General features: G+C 39.7%; 1 protein-coding gene across 1 annotated transcript in view; it reads right to left on the reverse strand.

Annotated features, from left to right (window-relative positions):
* Positions 1–9,722, reverse strand: part of ANKRD20A1 (ankyrin repeat domain 20 family member A1) — a 52,934-nt gene extending 43,212 nt beyond the window's left edge. The window contains exons 1-4 of the mRNA XM_003919746.2: positions 9,520–9,722; positions 5,139–5,253; positions 4,808–4,981; positions 879–985 (exon numbers count right to left, since the gene is read on the reverse strand). Of these exons, the coding sequence (XP_003919795.1) occupies positions 879–985; positions 4,808–4,981; positions 5,139–5,253; positions 9,520–9,722 (599 nt within the window). The remainder of the gene's footprint in view (positions 1–878; positions 986–4,807; positions 4,982–5,138; positions 5,254–9,519) is intronic.
* Between the last annotated feature and the right edge of the window lie 9,504 nt (positions 9,723–19,226).

Below are 19,226 nucleotides of genomic sequence, written 5' to 3' on the forward strand. Positions count from 1 at the left end.
CAAGGCTAAAAGAAAGAGACAACAAGAAAGCCTCTTGTCCCTTTGGGGTATGACATAATACCAGTTGCTAACTTATAGTCCTTTGATGGCCAAGAAACTGTGCTGAGGTCACTTATCTAAAGTAGGCAAAGATTTAGATAAAGATTTCCCCATTGCTTTTCCAGTCTGATACATTTTTGTAATTCAAATCAGCTGGGGGTCAGAGAATAGTTATCTGCAGGCTGAAAAACAACAACAACAACAATAATAATGGCAATACTAGTAATCATAAACTAAAACTTCACACTTTAAAACTTGATAAACCTGGCCAAGTGCGATGGCTTATGCCTGTAATCCCAGCACTTTGGGAAGCCAAGGTGGGCAGATCACGAGGTCAAGAGATCAAGACCATCCTGGCCAACATGGTGAAACCTTGTTGCCACTAAAAATGCAAGATAGCTAGACTTAGTGGCCCATGCCTGTAATCACAGCTATTCAGGAGGCTGAGGCAGGAGAATCGCTTGAACTTTGAAGGCAGAGGTTGCAATGAGCCAAGATTGTGCCACTGCACTACAGCCTGGCAACAGAGTGAGACTCCATCTCAAAAAAAAAAAAAAATTAACAAAACTAATACAAAACCCTTTAGCCAATATACTACAGGACCCAACACATCAGATTATAAATAAGAAACACTATAAGAGAAGCTGAATTCTACTACATACTGTTCTTTACATTGCTCAGTCCAAATATTTGCTTTTCTACCTGATTATTCATGTTATTTTTTACTATATGCCAATAATTATGTTAATATTCTTATTAATATTTCTGACTTGAATGACTATTACCACTAGAACACTCAGGTTTTTATTAAAAAAAAAACAACACAAAAACTACTGTACCGTCTCAGCCTATTCGCAGCATGTACATTCGCTTGGTTTTTCACCAAAAATTGCACCATTTTCTCTCTCTTGCAAATTATAGCAAATAAAAGCGGTGTGTTTCTGTCCTATAAAACAGCAGAAAAAATGAATAATTCACAAAATTACATATTTCTCAACTGAACTGAAAACCTTCTCTAAGACGCTTTGAACTTCAGCATGCAGTATAGAAAGGAAGTGAATGAAAAGCAGCCCCTTCCTTCTTACTCCTGTGTGCTTTCTGAGGCTCTGCTCTTTGCGTTGTAAACACACTTCCTCTTTCTCCCTGCGTTGACTGTGGTCATCGAAACTCACTGCGAACATTGAGCAGTCCCAAGAATCCTTGCTTTTATCACAGCACTTAGCATGGTATATTGTAATCATTTCAGTGTTTCCCGCAGAAACCAAGAGCTTCTTGAGGACAAGGGCTGTGTCTTTGGTCTCTACAGCCCCAAAAACCTAAGACATAGTAGCAAATACTTGAAGTTTTTTACATAAATTCATGATCGAAATTACTAGCTCTAAAGTGTGTTTCTTAAACTATATTCCAAAGAATATTTGCTTTACCAGAAGTTTTACATGCCAAGGGAAAGACCCCATGACCATCTGCATTTGAGAAGGATTACAAAACTACATTGTATGTCCAACGATCAAGAAAGCTCCTGAACTTTACCTAATCCCCATTTGACAATACTTTTTTCAGCAAACATTAACATTTGAGAAATTAAGAGTTTCAAAGATACAGTTGCCAGAGCTTCCCAATACAGGCGGAGTTTTCCTCTGGGTGGTGCAAACTTGCTTGATTCATTTCTGTCAGTGGTGTCAGGATCCCAGATGCCAATGTTAGGCACTCCTGCTGCAAATGGGTCACTAAGGAAATGAGCTCTGAATTCAGAGAGGTTGGCTTCAAATGTGCTTATTTTCCTTATTATTAAATAGACCATAGGGCTTTTTTTTCCCCCTAATACAAGAGAATAGATTTTTATCTTAACTGTTAGAAAGCTCAGTATGTTCTGTGTAAGAATGATAGGTTTAAAAAACTTAAAAACAAATGCTTAAAGTTGAGTAATAAATTATATTCTCAATTATAATGGTAATCCTGGGACTCTAACGCAATTCTACTTTTTAAATCCACTTTTATTGGTTTCCACTTAAATGGCTATTTTAAATTATTTTTATTTTAGGAAAAATATAAATCAGAAATAAAAATATAATGGCTTATAATAAGTTCTCATACTGATCCATACAGATTATTTCTAGCATAATAAAAGCCAATAAGTCACTTGTATTTTTAAGGAAGATTGCTGAGGAGAAAGATGTAATGTCTGCAATATTCATAAACTATCTAACTACAGCCAGGAAATATCTAAAAGGTTTCCAGGCATTCTTATGAGCAGATGATTATTTGTGCTATATATAAATAAAAAGAGTTTTAAAAATTCTAAATTCTAAAATTCGATCCCATAACTGAGGGATTTATATAATCCATAGACCATATATTATAAACAAATACATGCTGACTTAAAAAGCTTGAAATCTTTATCAAAATATTCTACAACAAAGGAATTATACATTCAAATACTTACAAGAACAAAGGAAGGTTACCCGAGTAAGGGAAGTACTGAGGTGGGCACAGTCGCAAACTGAAGAATACACGCCTTCTGTAACGGGGCAACCTCTGCACAGCTGACCAAGCAGTGACAGAAACTCAGGGGACGCCAGATTTGATTTTTAAGACAAGCCTGAAAGTCCAGATTTCTGCACCAATCTTCTAAATTTTACATGTTGACTCAATTTATAGAGGCAAACAAACAAATCTGTGTACCACATTAGAATAGAGCCCCTGTGTTTTTATATTTGCTATAAATGTGTTACTAAATGGTTGTGTATAATCCAAGTATTACATGTAAAATATTTTATTTCTCTAGTAACTTATGTTTTAGCAAAAAAATCAGGCCCTCATATATAATAAAAATTACTAAAAAGACGCATATGCTTGCTTCAGTAATGTTTCCAACATTTATTCATTTAAAATCTATTTGTATGTACTTTTCCCAGATTGTTAACCAAATAGATAATTAGTTCATAGGACTGCTAAAACAAAATGATTAAAAGAATACTATCTGTATTCTTATTAAATTTACGGATTTCAGTGTTTGAAACTCACATCCTGATTATGCTAAAGCTCCATAAATTCAAAAGACATATTGAGAGAGTTCATCATACCACTTGAACTGAAAAAAAAAATGTTTAGGATTTGCTACTGTTCTAACTGAGAAACCCCAACTTGCAATGAACATCTGTTGACACATAATCATCTGCATGGTGACAAAGTGACATGAAATCATGAAAGGGTCAGCCTCTACTTATTGAAAGATTTCTCATAAGCGAATTTCTAAAGACTCTCTGAATGACAGTAAATGATTAATGGTGGGAAGAAAAAGGTTTTACTTTGTAAGCTGAGAGATATTGCCAATAATATTTTTCTTTCACTTCCCAGTCACAGATGTAGAGAAAGACAGATAAGTCAGGCTAACATTATTGAAAAAGAGAACTTGGAAGAAAGTAGCACCTATCAAATGCCAACTCTTCTTGAGATTTCTTACATTTTTGAGATACGGAAATTTATGTATTGCATTATCTATTCTGGGGTTCTAAATCAAGAGTGTATTTGAACCTCGAGGGTTTTTTATTTTTTGGCTTGTCCTTGTTGGGACCACAGGAACATGCCACTGTGCCCAATTTCAAGAAAACATTTTTAAACACATTCAGGCCTTACTAGATCTATTATATCAAAACCTTCAGGAGAAAGCCTACAATTGTAGATATTTGCCAAAATTTCCTCGGGTCACTAATGTGCAATCTGAAAATTAGTGCAACAGACAACCACTGCAGCTTCGTCTCTCACCCACATGGCTAATTGCCTTTATCAGCTGGAGATGTGGCCAAAAGAGAAAAGAGTAAAACTCCAGTTAATTTTATTAAAACTCCAGTTAATTTTCCTGGGTATGGGCAGGACGGGGACAAGTAAACTCAAAATCCAACTTGATTTTGCAATTTATAAGCTCCTTATCGACCACCTTCCCACTAAGACATTCTAGATTTGAGAGGAGACTTTAGACTCTCATCTAAGCGGCTGTTTCTGCCAGGATGGGTAATAAGTCAGTTAATAATTTGTTCCACATTCTGCAGAAGTGTTTCTCACTTCGTCACCACGTAGTCACTGCCAATCTGGTTTCCTCACAGTCCTACTAATATTAATATGTGGGCAAGTTTCAACTCACTCTTTTTCAAACCAAAAATTATTAGACCCAAAGCTAAAGAGTACTTTGTCTCAATGCAAAAACTGGAAGAACAACAAACTAAAAAAAATAAAAATAAAAACCCTCCTTGGCATTTTCCCTTATTACCTAATTTTCAAGTGACCTGCATATTTCTGATTGCTCTCCTTTTCCCTATCCATTTTTCCCTCTTAAGCCTTGCCGCTGGGAGATGATACATGACTTTTTTAGAAAATCGTCAGCAGCAGCGAGATGTCCATTTATTTTACATTGCTTTAGTTTTGTTTGAGTTTTAAGATAAAGCTTATTTCCAGGGCATACTTTCTTTCCTGTGTCGTTTTACACTAATTAGGAAAAAAAAATAACAACCCTACCTAGAAAAAAATTGAAAAGGTTTTACCTTTAACAAATTCACAAATATTTTCCAAAGTGCATTTTAAAAAGCTGTGCCCTTTAATGCTTCTGTAAAAGTATCAATATTTAAAATAAAATCGTTGACAAGTTATTTCAAAGTAACTTAATTTGCATGTGCATTCAGGGAATGCTTGAGCTTCGAAATATGAAAAATTGACTCTTACCTACGTCAATGTTAAAACAAATATTTTGAAAAGAAAGTTCATTGATCTCTACCTTGTCCAATGCTTCAATATTTGCGTCATGGGAAAGCAGTTTTTCTGCCAGTGATGTGCTGTCATTATACACTGCATAATGGAGAGCAGTGTTGCCGTAGATATCCTTAAGATTTGGATTGGCGCCATGTTTCAGCAGAATACTGGCACAAGTCTCTTCCTGGGAATGCACAGCCTGTCCATATTAGATCAAGAAATAGATTGTAAATTCTAAGAATTCAAAATACACTTTCCGTAGGTTTCACCAACTAGCTATATTTAAATAAGATAAATTTAATTCCATGTATTCAAATAAAATCCATGTCATGCCAAAAGAGTTGGCTACGATATACCTGTATCAAAGGTGTCCTGTTTAATTTGTCACGGATATCAATCTGGCATTTTCTGTCCACCAGGAGAGTGACCACTGCCACATGGCCACGGGCACAGGCCAAATGTAGAGCAGTTCTACGAGAGTAAGAGGACTTCTTAGGAAATTGTACTGCAATATCTCAAAACATACAAGCATTCATGTAACTGAAACATTCAATACCATGTTTTTCCTCTGCCTTCAAAACAAATACTTAATTTTTTTAATAAAGTGCAATACTTATTGGCTCTTATTTCTCACTACCTTGATGAAATCAGCAGCCTATTTGAATAGAAAGAGCTTGGTCTTTGGATTCAGTTCAACTGGGGCTTGAGTCCTACTTTAAACTCTGTCACTTACCAGCTATTGTGTAGCCTTTCTGTGCTTCAACTTCCTCATTAATAAAGATGACAATAGTAGCTACCTCATATGACACAGTCATAATGCTTAAATGAGAAACTATGTAAATTATTCAGAATAGTACCTACGACAACTCAATAATTGTTAGATTTTTGTTTTATGAGACGAGCTCACTCTTTTGCCCAGGATGGAGAGCAATGGTGTAATCATACCTCACTGTAGCCTGGGACTCCTGGGCTCAAGTGATCCTCCATCCCCAGCCTCCTCAGTACCTGGGACTACAGGTGCACACCAGCATGCCCAGATATTCACTTAAATATTTTTGTAGCATAAAATCTCACTTTGTTGCCCAGGCTGGCCTCAAACTTCTGGCATCAAGTGATCCTCCCACCTCAGCTTCCCAAAGTTCCGGGATTACAGGTGTGAGTCACTACACCCAGCCAGATATTATAATTATCATTATTTCTACTACATAACAAAAACATTTTAATTAAGTAAAGTGATACAATTATACCACTTTGCAGGATGACTTAAAGAGTAGGTCACCTTTTAACACCTCTGACATTGGAATGCCATTTATGATTCATGATTTATTATAACTATAGTTGGTAGAATTTTAAAAATTAGCTTATTGATATATAAAATAATGGGGCATTACACAATCCATGAGACCTTCCATTAAGCAGAATATGGTATACTCAGCAGATCTAGGGCAGTTCTAGGCATATAACTGGCACTTAAATACATTTTAGTTCTTAAAAGTACTGTAAGGAAAGAGCACTGAAATAACAGTAACACATTTTTTAAACAAATTATTTGATTTTCAAAAAACTTGAAACCAAAGGAAACTCATGATTCAAGTGAATATGGCTCATGTTATTCAATACTTATATTGACAGAATATAAGCAAATAAGACTTTCTAATGACCAATACTAGTATTTAAGACTGATCAGCTTTTGAAAGGGCAGTCAAGGGTTATCCTCTAGTATTTTCTAACTTTGGAAATGCTTTCATTTGAAAGGCGGGAGATAAAGTTTCAATGAGATTAAGTCCTAATATTCCCATTTTAAATATCACGTTTGATGAATAAATGAAAGAATGGATAAATACAGTGGAGGGAGCTCAGTATTTTAAAATAAACTCCTATAAAGCAATATTTTTGTAATAGTAATTATTTATATTTGTTATTTTTAAAGAATACTATTTAATGAAATGATTAATCTATCATTGTTTGTATAAATTGAATGAATCTACATATAAGAAAAACATAAGTACATAACAAAATAGAATGATAAAACATATGTACATAATAAAATCTGGAAACACAGATAAAAACATTCCCTTTTTACTTCTGAAGAGGCCAGAAGTTTAAAGAAGATAACAACACACACTAAAATAATAATGGTAAAAATAGAAAGTGAGAAGTTATTTTTATCTGTGCAAGATTCATATTTCTCTCTTCCCAGGGATTATTTCATTAATAAATACTAGAAGTTTTCCACATGCTTATTGCAGAAATCACAGATAAGAAAAGGGGAAAAACTTTAAAATACGAATGCTCAGAAATTACAAATGCTTAAAATACAAATGCTCAGAAATTATAAATTTTATCATATTTTGTACATCTTTTGCTAAAACAAGACCATTGTGTGTTTGTGTGTATGTATTATCAAACTATTTTTTTTTTCTTGCTGGCTGCAACAAAATACACGTTCACACATCAACGTACTTCTGTATCTATTGTCGCCTTTAATGGTCACATATTATTTCATCCTATGCAACTGAAATTTATTTATAGGATGCATTCTATGGGTTCCTTTTAAAATAAGTGCTGTGAAAAATAAAGTGCATGTATCTCTGTTTCCTAAAGGTATTTTAGTATAATGGAGTTGATGGGTAAAGGGTACACACATTTTTAAAATGTAGTACTTACCACCAAATTATCTATTTGAAAAGTCACCAGTAACTTAAACTTTAAGTGGCAGTATAAAAGATCCTCACAAATATTGTGGTTAGAAAACAGTTTCAGTCCTCTTTTATTTATTTATTTATTTTTAATTGCATTTTAGGTTTTGGGGCACATGTGAAGAAAGTGCAAGATTGTTGCATAGGTACATCAGAAATGCAAAGGATGTTTTCCTATGTAGATAAGTAACTTGTAGATTTGCACAAATATACTTTCCCCACTTTTAGAGTTTTTGATTTGATTTGAAAGAATTCCCTGTAAAATGAAGATGTAGTTTTCATATAATGTGTGTATATATACATATAACTTTTCATCTAATGTGTATATAAAACTGATATATATAACATATATCTGTAATATATGTTATACATATCCGTAATATATATATATTATATATATACATACATATATATATAATGATATATAATAAAGAATATAGGCCAGGCGCGGTAGCTCACACCTCTAATCCCAGCACTTTGGGAGGCTGAGGCAGGCAGATCACTTGAGGCGAGGAGTTCAAGACCAGCCTGGTCAAAATGATGAAATCCTGTCTCTACCAGAGACACAAAAATTAGCTGCGTGTGCTGGCACTTGCCTGTAATCTCAACTACTTGGGAGGGTAAGGTAGGAGAACTGCTTGAATTTGGGAGGTGGAGGTTGCATTGAGCCAAGATTGTGCCATTGCACTCCAGCCTGGGCAAAGAAGCAAGACTCCATCTCAAAAAGAAAAAAAAAAAAAAAGAAAAAGAAAAAGAAAAAAAGAATTCCCTGTAAAATAAAAACATATTTTCATCTGAATATATATATATATATATACATATAGTAAATATTTTTCAAGTATGTTATCTTTTATTTTAATTTTTTTCTGAAATACAGAAATGTTTTTCAGAAAAAAAACGGATGTAAAACAGTCTTATCTGAGACACTTTTAATTTTTTTATATATATATACATTTTAAACTTTTTAATATATATATAACATAGTAAATATTTTTCAAGTATGTTATCTTACTTTTTTTTCTGAAAAACAGAAATGTTTCAGAAAAAAAGAGATGTAAAACACAGTTTTATCTGACACACTTTTAATTTTGAGTTTGCTAAATCAACCTTCAGAAGCTTGCTCGTGAGGTCATTGTTAGGAAGGTCTTTGTCGACATAAAATGTACCTGTAAAATAAGCATTTGTGTTTTCTTCTGGGACTTTGCTCATTTGTGTATGTAAAAATTTCAGTCTGTAGTCCATCAGGAACTCACGTTTGTGACATAAAATTTCATTAGTTTTCCTCAAACAGCAGTCATTTTTTCATTAATAATTCATCCTTTCCTATTCATAACTGTTAACATTATCAATCTTTACATATATCTTACATAATTTTAGTGTTTCCGAATTTCTTATTCTGTTCCATGTATTTACCTGTCTTTTCAGCTGTTAGTCAACAATTAATTGTAGAAGTTAATAGCACATTTTGATATCTAGAGGAGGAAGTGTTTTTTCACTCCTTATGAAATTTTTTAAAAATGTCATCACAATAGTAGAAGGCAGCAGGTGTCATGCAGAAACGCTAAAACCTTGATGTTTTCGTTCGGTTTATGTAAAATTGGTAAACATCAACACTTTGAGAAAAATGTGTCTTCCTATTCAAGAACACAGAACCCACCTCCCACTTCCAAGTTTCCCTCTAAGAACCTTCAGTAGAGGACCTGTCTACACAGGTGGGAACCGATGGAAAACGGACAGTTTTCTCTGAGAACTTTTCGCCTACTGAAAATGACTCACGCTATTTTTGATAGGGGAATGAGTTCTGTCATTCGGCATCTCTGATAATGTAACACCGTGTTTCTAACGTGGGCGTTAACAATAACAACACAGTACACGCTTAACTTTGTGAGTTAAATCAAATTCTCCACCAAGTGCTCCAGCCGGGGAATTATGAGGGACGGAAAGCGGCTGAGCCTCCGTTTGGCTCCGAGTGTGCCCGACGCCCTCCAAGGCCCGGTCCCGGGGGCTGCTGGGGACCCCCTCCCACCCCGGGCTGCACCTGTGCCGCTTGTCCCGGGCGTTCAGGTCTCCGCTCCTGCGCGCCAGGCAGCGCTCCACCTCCGCGGCGTCGCCCTTGACAGCCGCCCTGTGGATCTTCCGCAGGTCCGCGTCCCGGATTCGGTATCCAGAGCCCGTGTAGACGTGGTCTATGGACTCCTGGACCACCTGGGCCCTGCGGCCCCCGAAGCCGAAGAACTTCATGGTGGTGACTTCTCAGACCCCCAACCACCCGCTCCCGGCTGGGGCAGCTCCGAGTCACCTCGTCACCGACCCCACCCCCACCGCAGACCCAGCCCCAAATCCCCGATCCACCCCGCAGCCCGCGATCCCAAATGTCTAGCGCAGAATCCGCGATCCAGCTCGGTCCACCACAGCCTCCAGCAGCGACACCCGCAGCCTCCGGCCTCTCAGACCGAGTGAGCCTCGCAGAGCCGTTGGGCGCGCGCCTGCACCGCGGTGGCCGTTGGGCTCCCCGAAGCCGCTCCCAGGCAGGCGGCGCGCGACGGCAGGTGCGGCTGCAGCCCCGGGCGGGCGCCGCTGGGCTCGCGGGTTCTCCCGCGCTCGCCCCGGCGACCCCAGGATCTCAGGCGCAGGGTCGCAGGCGCGCCTCCCGCCCTGCCTAAGGAGGACGGCCTGTCTGGCTGTGCGCCCCGCCCGCTTCTCCTCGGAAAGGAGAGCAGGTGCCGACACCGGCACTCCGCGGCCACCAGAGTGGCTTCGCGATGCCGGGCTTCAGCACTGAGGCTCTGGCCCTGGAGCCTGTATGGCTAATATCACGTAGCCCGAGAGTCAGGGCGCTCCTTCCCCCACCCGCTCTCAGCGCAGCCTGGCCCGACGCGGTTTGCAGCTGCACATCTGGCACTGGCAGGGGATGGCGAGCTTCATTTGGATGGCGTTAGGGTCGCCGAGTGCACAGCCCGTCTGACCTGAGGGCCGCTCCTCTTGGACATCCCTCGGGATACTGGGCCCTGGCGCTGAGCACTCTGCATCCACAGGATGAGACTGAGCCGCTGGGGGCGGGCCGATCGCCTGACTTTGTCTCCTGTGCGTCTAGACCCAGGATCCGCGCTGCTGGAGGGTTGGGCCTGGTCTGGGCTGTCCAGCCTCTTGCAGTCCGCAAGGCATGTCTGGCGGCTGGCGGGTCTGGTACCTGAAGTCCTCAGGGTCAAGTGCATCACCCGCCCACCTAAGGGTCTGCTCTGCCTTGCCCTCCTCCAAGAGCGCAGGGCCCGCGCGGGAGGGGTCTTCGTGGTAACTGCGACGGTATTCAGCAGCCGGTTCCCACCCTGGTGCCGCTGCTGTGCGGACTGCCTGACGTGGGCGCTCAGGCAGTGGCGCCGGGGCCCGCGTGGCAGGTGTGCGGGCAGGGCGAGTGGCGCGGAGAGTCGGGTTGCTCTGTCATCTCTGCCTGCGTGCAACTTGCAAGTTTGCAGCCTCGATCTCCCGGGCTCAAGTGATCCTCCCACTTCAGCCTCCCTGTAGCTGAGTGGAAGGTTCACCTGAGCCCAGGCAGATGCCACCACACCCAGCTAGTGTTTTATTTTTTATAGAGACAGTATGTGTCTCACCAAGTTGTACAGGCTGGTCTTGAACTCCTGGGCTCAAACGATCCTCCTGCTTTGGCCTCTCAAATTGCCTGGGATTAAAGGCGTGAGCCATCAGGACCCAGACAGGTGTTGGTAATTCCTTAAAAACACACTTTTTCAACTAGACAGTTTTGTCATCTATTACTCCTAATAGTTATTTTGTAAACACATCTGTCCTTAGCTTTTTATTAACAAGTCAATTCACTCGTTTTTTTTTTTTTTGAGACGGAATCTCGCTCTGTCGCCCAGGCGGGAATGCAATGGCATGATCTTGGCTTATTGCAACTTCTGCCTCCCGGGTTCAAGCGATTCACCTGCCTCAGCCTCCTGAGTAGCTGGGATTACAGGCAAGCACCACATGCCTGGCTAATTTTTGTATTTTTAGTAGAGATGGGGTTTCACTATGTTGGTCAAGCTGGTCTCAAACTCCTGACCTCATGATCCGCCCACCTTGGCCTCCCATAATGTTGGGATTAGATGTAAGCCACCCCGCCCGGCCGACTCACTCATGTTAGGTCTTCCTGTGTTAACTGCATAAGGATGACAAATATTCGTTAACTCATATTTAAGTGTTTAGCTTTAATATTTTGTATGTATTTACATGTATATTTTTTAAAAATGCTTTATTGTGACATTAACTTTTCACATAATTGAAAACATAACTCAATAATTACTTTATAGCTAAGTAATGGAACCGTGTGCAAGTATTGAGATTCTGGGCTTTTAAAAGTGAGGATTGCACTCAAAGGCCCCTATCCAATCTACTCTGACTAGCTAGCCCAAGGACAGAAGCGATTCTATTTTGCTCAGCTTTTGTTATAAATGGAAGATTCACTGAAGCTGCAGAAAAACCTTTTCAGCATAAGTAAGTAGACAGCTGTGAGGGAGGGTTTTTTTAATGTTACCATAAATAAAAAATGCACCACAGTGAGTGCAGATGTTCTGATCACTTTGGCTAAAGGTTTACTAATTTTATTGATCTTTTACTGTTTTTAGTTGCATCAATTTTATCTAATTTTTTTGTTTTCTTTTTCTTTTATTTTTCACTCGGATGATTATTATTGTTTCCTTTCTTTTGCTTACTTTTTTTCTTTTAAAGAAATGGTGTTTTGCTGTTGTCTTGGCTGGACTTTAACTCTTGGGCTCAAATGACCCTCCAGGTCAGCCTCCCAGCTAGCAAGGCCTACAGCCATAGGCCACCAGGCCTCAGTAATTTTTTTTAAAATGTTTTTGAGAGATGGTCTTGCTGTGTTACCCAGGCTGATCTTGAACTCTTGGCCTCAAGTGATCTTCCCACTTCAGCCTCCAAAAGGCCTCTTTCTGTTATTAATTTTAATTAATTGTATTTATTTTATAAAAATGTCCTGCATGCATTAATTTGGTTTGTTTTTGTTTTGAGTCTCACTCATCACTGAGGCTGGACTGCAGTCGTGCAATCACAGTGCACTGCCGTCTCAAATTCCCTGGGCTCAGGTGATCCTCTCAGCTCAGCCTCCCGAGTAGCTGGGAGTATAGGCAAACGCCACCAACCTGGCTAATTATTTTTCCTATTTTTTGAAGAGATGGGTTTTGCCATGTTGCCCAGGCTGAAATTTTAATTTAGTGCCACTGTAGTCAGAAGACATGCTTTGTATGTCTTGAATCTTTTAAAATTTACTGAAACTTGTTTTATGGTTCAGAATATGCTCTACCTTGGTAAGCGTGCACTTGAAAAGATGTGCAAACCAGGGCAGTGGCTCACACCTGTAATCCCAGCACTCTGGGAGTCTGAGATGGGCGGCTCACCTGAGATCAGGAGTTCAAAACCAGCCTGGCCAATATGGTGAAACCCTGTTTCTGCTAAAAATACAAAAAATTAGCTGGGCATGGTGGTGCAAGCCTATAGTCCCAGCTACTTGGGAGGCTGAGGCAGAAGAATTGCTTGAGCTCAGGAGGTGGAGTTATAGTGAGCCAAGATTGAGCCACTGCACTCCAGCCTGGGCAACAGAGTGAGACTCTGTCTTAGAAAACTAACAAACAAACAAACAAAAAAAAAAAAAAAAAAGAGGAGAGATCCAAGATGGCTGATCACTAGCAGCTCGGGATTGTAGCTCCCAGTGAAAGCGCAAAGAACGAGAGGACGTCATACCTTCACATGAATTCTTGTTGCTCACGCACCAGGAGATTCCCAGCGGAGGAGCCCCACGGGTGGCCAGCGCGACTCTTGTGACCGGCGAGGCGGTTTAGCCAGTGCCTCGGAGGGTCGGTTCTTGGTGCAGAGTCAGAAAAGCACCATCAATCTTAACGCCGCTGATTGAGTAGGCGCAGTGGGTTGCTCAGATTTCGGCGCTGAGTATCGGTAAGTTGGACGTCCACTCAGAAACCCAATTACAAAGATGGTAAATACAAAGACCACAGATAGATAAATTTATAACAAAGGGAAGAAAACAGCCAAAAAAAGGCTAAGAATACCCAAGATCAGAATACCTCTCCCTCAGCAGGGGATCCCAGTTCCTCATCAGCAACGGAACAAGGCTTGATGGAGAACAAGTGTGTTCCAATTACAGAAGCAGGCTTCAAAATGTGGATAATAAGAAACTTCTGTGAATTAAAAGAACTTGTTCTAACTCAATCTAAAGAAACAAAGAACTTTAAAAAAAGGTTTGACGAAATGTTAACAAGAATACACAATTCAGACAGGAATATAAGTGAATTGATGGAGCTGAAAAACACAATATGAGAACTACGTGAAGTATGCACAAGTTTTAACAGCTGAATTGATCAAGCAGAAGAAAGGATATCAGAGGTCAAAGACCAACTCAATGACATAAAACAAGAAGACAAGATTAGAGAAAAAAGGATAAAAACGAACAAGCAAAGTCTTCAAGAATTATGGGACTATGTGAAAAGACCTAATCTACGCTTGATAGGTGTACCTGAATGTGACGAAGAGAATGAATCCAAGCTGGAAAATACGCTTCAGGATATTATTCAGGAAAAATTTTCCAACCTAGTAAGGCAGGATAATATTCAATTCCAGGTAATACAGAGAACACCACAAAGATATTCCTCAAGAAGAGCAACTCCAAGGCACATAATCGTCAGATTCACCAGGGTTGAAATGAAGGAGAAAACACTAAGGGCAGCCAGAGAGAAAGGTCAGGTTACCCACAAAGGGAAGCCTATCAGACTCACAGCAGATCTCTCAGCAGAAACCCTACAAGCCAGAAGAGAGTGAGGACCAATATTCAACATCCTTAAAGAAAAGAACTTTCAACCAAGAATTTCACATCCAGCCAAACTAAGCTTCATAAGTGAAGGAAAAATAAAGTTTTTTTCTGAATAAACAAGGACTCAGAGATTTCATCACCAACAGACCTGCTTTACAAGAGCTTCTGAAAGAATCACTACACATAGAAAGGAACAAACATTATCAGCCTTTCTAAAAAATACTAAAAAGAGCATCAATAAAATGAAGAATTTACATCAACTAATGGGCAAAATAGCCAGCTAATATTAAATGGCAGTATTAAACTCACATATGTCATTATTAATTCTAAATTTAAATCGACTAAATCCCCCAATCCAAAGACAGACAGCCAATTTGAATAAAAAACTAAAACCCATCAGTATGCTGCATCCAGACCCAACTCACATTTAAGGATAAACAAAGACTCAAAACAAGGGATGGAGAAAGATTTACCAACCAAACAGAGAGCTGAAATAAATAAATAAAAAGCAGAAGTTACAATTTTTGCCTCTGATAAAATAGTCGTTAAAGCAACAAAGATCAAAAGAAGCAAAGGACATTATATATAATGATAAAAGGATCAATGCAACAAGAAGAAGAAGAAGATCCACCCAATACAGGAATACCCAGACATACAAGACTAATAAAGAGACTTAGACTCCCACACAATAATAGTGGGAGACTTCAACATTAATATTAGACAGATCAATGAGTCAGAAAATTAACGATACCCAGGACTTGAACTCAGATCTGGACCGAGTAAACGTAATTAACATTTATAGAACTCTCCACTTTAAATACACAAAATGTACACTCTTATCAGTACCACATTATATCAACTTAGAAGTTCAAACAAAATGTTGGTTGGCTCCTTGTTCCTTATTCTCTTCCTTCATTTTCTTTTATGTCTCCATTATAGGACAATTATAGGCATACCCATATTTAGATTGCATTCTAGCCCGGGCAATAAAGCAATACCCCCATCCTCTCTCCCTCTTCCTTCCTCTTCTTTATTCTTTTTATATATATAAAAAAAGAAAACAAAAGAAAAAAGATGTGCATTTGATTATTGTGACTTTTAGTGGAATGTTACGTAAATGTGATTAGGTCAAGTTGCTCGATAATGCTGCTCAAGTCTTCGATAGCCTACTTATTTGTCCTTGCTCTATCAATTATTGAAAAAGAAGTGTCATACACTTTGAATATAATTGTGTATTTGTTGATTTCTCCTTGCAGTTCAATCAGATTTTGCCCCATGTATTTTCAAGTTCTCTTATTAGATGCATACATGTTTAGGATTTTATGTCCTTTTGATGAATCAAGCCTTATAGCATTATGAAATGACTCTTTGTTCTTAGCAATATTCTCTGAAATGTACTTTGTTTAATATTATTATTAACTCTCAGGCTCTCTTTTGACTAGTGTTAGAACGGGATTTTTTCCCCCCATCCATTTGCTTTTAACCTATTTGTGTCTTCATATTCAGGACTCGGGCTGGACATGGTGGCTCACCCCTGTAATCCAGCACTTTGAGAGGCCAACATGGGCAGACCAGACCACTTGAGCCAGGAGTTTGAGAGCAGTCTGGGCAATATGTTAAGACCCCTTTTTTTTTTTTTTTTTTTTTTTTGAGACGGAGTTTCGCTCTTGTTACCCAGGCTGGAGTGCAATGGCGCGATCTCGGCTCACCGCAACCTCCGCCTCCTGGGTTCAGGCAATTCTCCTGCCTCAGCCTCCTGAGTAGCTGGGATTACAGGCACGAGCCACCAAGCCCAGCTAATTTTTAGTATTTTTAGTAGAGACGGGGTTTCACCATGTTGACCAGGATGGTCTCGGTCTCTCGACCTCGTGATCCACCCGCCTCAGCCTCCCAAAGTGCTGGGATTACAGGCTTGAGCCACCGCGCCCGGCCTTTTTTTTTTTTTTTTTTTTTTGGATACAGAGTTTCGCTCGTTACCTAGGCTGGAGTGCAATGGCGCGATCTCGACTCACCGCAACCTCCACCTCCTGGGTTCACGCAATTCTCCTGTCTCAGCCTCCTGAGTAGCCGGGATTACAGGCACGCACCACATGCTCAGCTACTTTTTTGTATTTTGAATAGAGACGGGGTTTCACCATGTGGAACAGAGTCCATGTGGAACAGAATGGTCTCGATCTCTTGATGTCGTGATCCACCCGCCTCGGCCTCCCAAAGTGCTGGGATTACAGGCTTGAGCCACCGCGCCCGGCAAGACCCCTTCTTTAAATAAAAAATTAAACTTAAAAAACACATCCAGGACTGGTTTCATTTAGGATGCATATAAATGGGTCTTCCTTTTCTTTAGTCAAATCTGAAACTTCTGCCTTTTAATTATAATATTTTCATCATTTTAATTATATTTACATCATTTTAATTTACAGAAAGTATTGACATGATTAGATTTAAATCTACTACGTTGTTGTTTTCCATTTGTCTCACCTTTTTTTTTATTCCCTTCTCTTTTTTCTGCCTCCTTTGGGAATAACTGAGCTCTCTAAAAAGTTATTCCACTTTATTTCCTTTTGTGGATTATTACCTACAATGCTTTGTTGTTTTAGTAGTCGCTTTAAGGTTCATAGTATACATGTTTACCATAACACAGTCTACCTTTAACTGATGTTAGATATTACTTCATAGCTAATACTAGAACCTTACACTGGCGTATTTCTGTTTCATTTATGGTATTGCTGTCAGGCTTTGTGGTACTGCTGAGACACACTGTACATCTATATAAGTTATAAACCCTATAAGACATTACTATTATTATTATTATTGCTTTAAATAGTCATTGTCAGCCAGGCGCGGTGGCCTACACCTGTAATCCCAGCACTTTGGGAGGCCAAGGCAGGCAGAACACCTGAAGTTGGGAGTTCGAGACCAGCCTGACCAACACAGAGTAACCCCATCTCTACTAAAAATACAAAAAATTAGCTAGGCATGGTGGCACATGCCTGTAATCCCAGCTCAGTAGGGTGAGGCAGGAGAATTGCGTGAACCCAGGAGGCAAGGGTTGAGGTGAGCGAAGATCCTACCATTGCACTCCAGCCTGGGCAACAAGAGTGAAACTCCGTCTCAAAAATAAAATAAAATAGTTGTCTTTTAAAGGGATTTAAACAATAAGAAGAGTCTGTACTTACTCAAGTAGTTACCATTCCCACAATTTTTTCTTTCTGTGTTCCTTTGTGTGAATCCAGATTTTCATTTTGTATTATTTTCCTTCTGTCTGAAGAACGTGTGTGTTTGAGAAGTTTGCTTTGTTGCTCATGCTGAAGTGCAATGGTGAAATCTCTGCTGACTTCAACCTTCACCTCCCAGGTTCAAGCAATATTCCTGCCTCAGCCTCCCAAGTAGCTGGGATTACAAGATTGCACCATTAAATCCAGCTAATTTATGTATTTTTAGTAGAGATGGAGTTCCACCATGGTGGCCAGGCTGGTCTTGAACTCCTGACCTCAAGGGATCCACCCACCTCAGCCTCCCAAAGTGCTGGGATTGGAGGCATGAACCACCCTGCCCAGCTCTTTGAAGAATTTTAACAGTTCGTATTGTGCCAGTCTGGTAGTGATTGTTTCCTTCAGGTTATGTACATCTGAAAAACCATTTGTTTCTCTTCATTTTTGAGGTTTTTTTTTGGATATAGAACTACACATTAATATTATTAGTTTTGCTCTGTTGCCCAGGTTGAAGTGCAGTGGCATGATCATAGCTCACTGCAGCCTTGGACTCCTGGGCTCTAGCAATCCTCCCACCTCAGCCTCTGCTTTGACTACAAGGACACACCACCACACCTAGCTAATTCTTTTATTTTTTTTGTAAAGACAGTGTCTTGCTATGTTGCCAAGGCTGGTCTTGAGCTCCCGGCTTCAAGCAATCCTCCTGCCTCAGCCTCCCCAAGCATTCTTCAGTTGTTTTTTTTTTTTTTGAGACAAGAGTCTCGCTCTGTTGCCAGGGCTGGAGTACAGTGGTATGATCTCCACTCAGTGCAACCTCTGCCTCCTAGACTCAAGCAACTCTCCTGCCTCAGCCTCCCAAGTAGCTGGGATTACATGCGCTCATCACTACGCCCAACTCATTTTTGTATTTTCAGTAGAGATGGGGTTTCACCATGTTGGCCAGGCTGGTCTCAAACTCCTGACCTCGTGATTTGCCCTCCTCGAATCCCAAAGTGCTGGGATTACAGGTGTGAACCACCATGCCTGGCCCATTCTGCGGTTCTTAAAAGATGTTGTAGTTTCTTCACTCTCTTTAGACTTACCTCATTCATGACAAGAAGTCTGCCAAATGAATGTATCTTTTTTCTCTGGATGCTTTTAAGATTTTCTCTTAGTCTCTGGCTTTAACAAATTTCATTATAATGGGCCTTTGGTAGTCTTCAGGTCACGTGCTTGAGTTTCACTGGGCTTCCTGAACCTATAGGTTTATCATTTTTATCCGATTTTGACAATTTTCCTCCATTATTTTTCAAATATCTTTTCTGTCATCTTCCTTTCCCCCATTCTCTACTTGAGGGACTCCAATTACACGCATATCTGACCACCTGCAGTTCTGCAGCTCCCTAATTCTGTTCAGGTTATTTGGTCTTTTTTCTCCGTTCATTTTGTATAGTTTCTATTACTACGTCTCCAAGTCCACTAATCTTTTCTCCTGTGACATTTAATCTGTTACTAATCCTCTCCAATGTAGTTGTTTTCATCCTTAGAAGTTCAACTTGGATAATTTGTTATATTTATGATGTATGTCTCTGCTTGATCTGTACAATCTTTATTCATTCAGAAATGCATGGAATACTGCTACAATAACCGTTTTAATTTTCTTGCCTACTAATTCCACATTTGGTGTCATTTCTGGGTCCCTTTTGAGTGACTGATTTT

The sequence above is a fragment of the Saimiri boliviensis genome, chromosome 16, assembly GCF_048565385.1.
Source record: "Saimiri boliviensis isolate mSaiBol1 chromosome 16, mSaiBol1.pri, whole genome shotgun sequence".
NCBI classification, from domain to species: Eukaryota; Metazoa; Chordata; class Mammalia; order Primates; family Cebidae; genus Saimiri; species Saimiri boliviensis.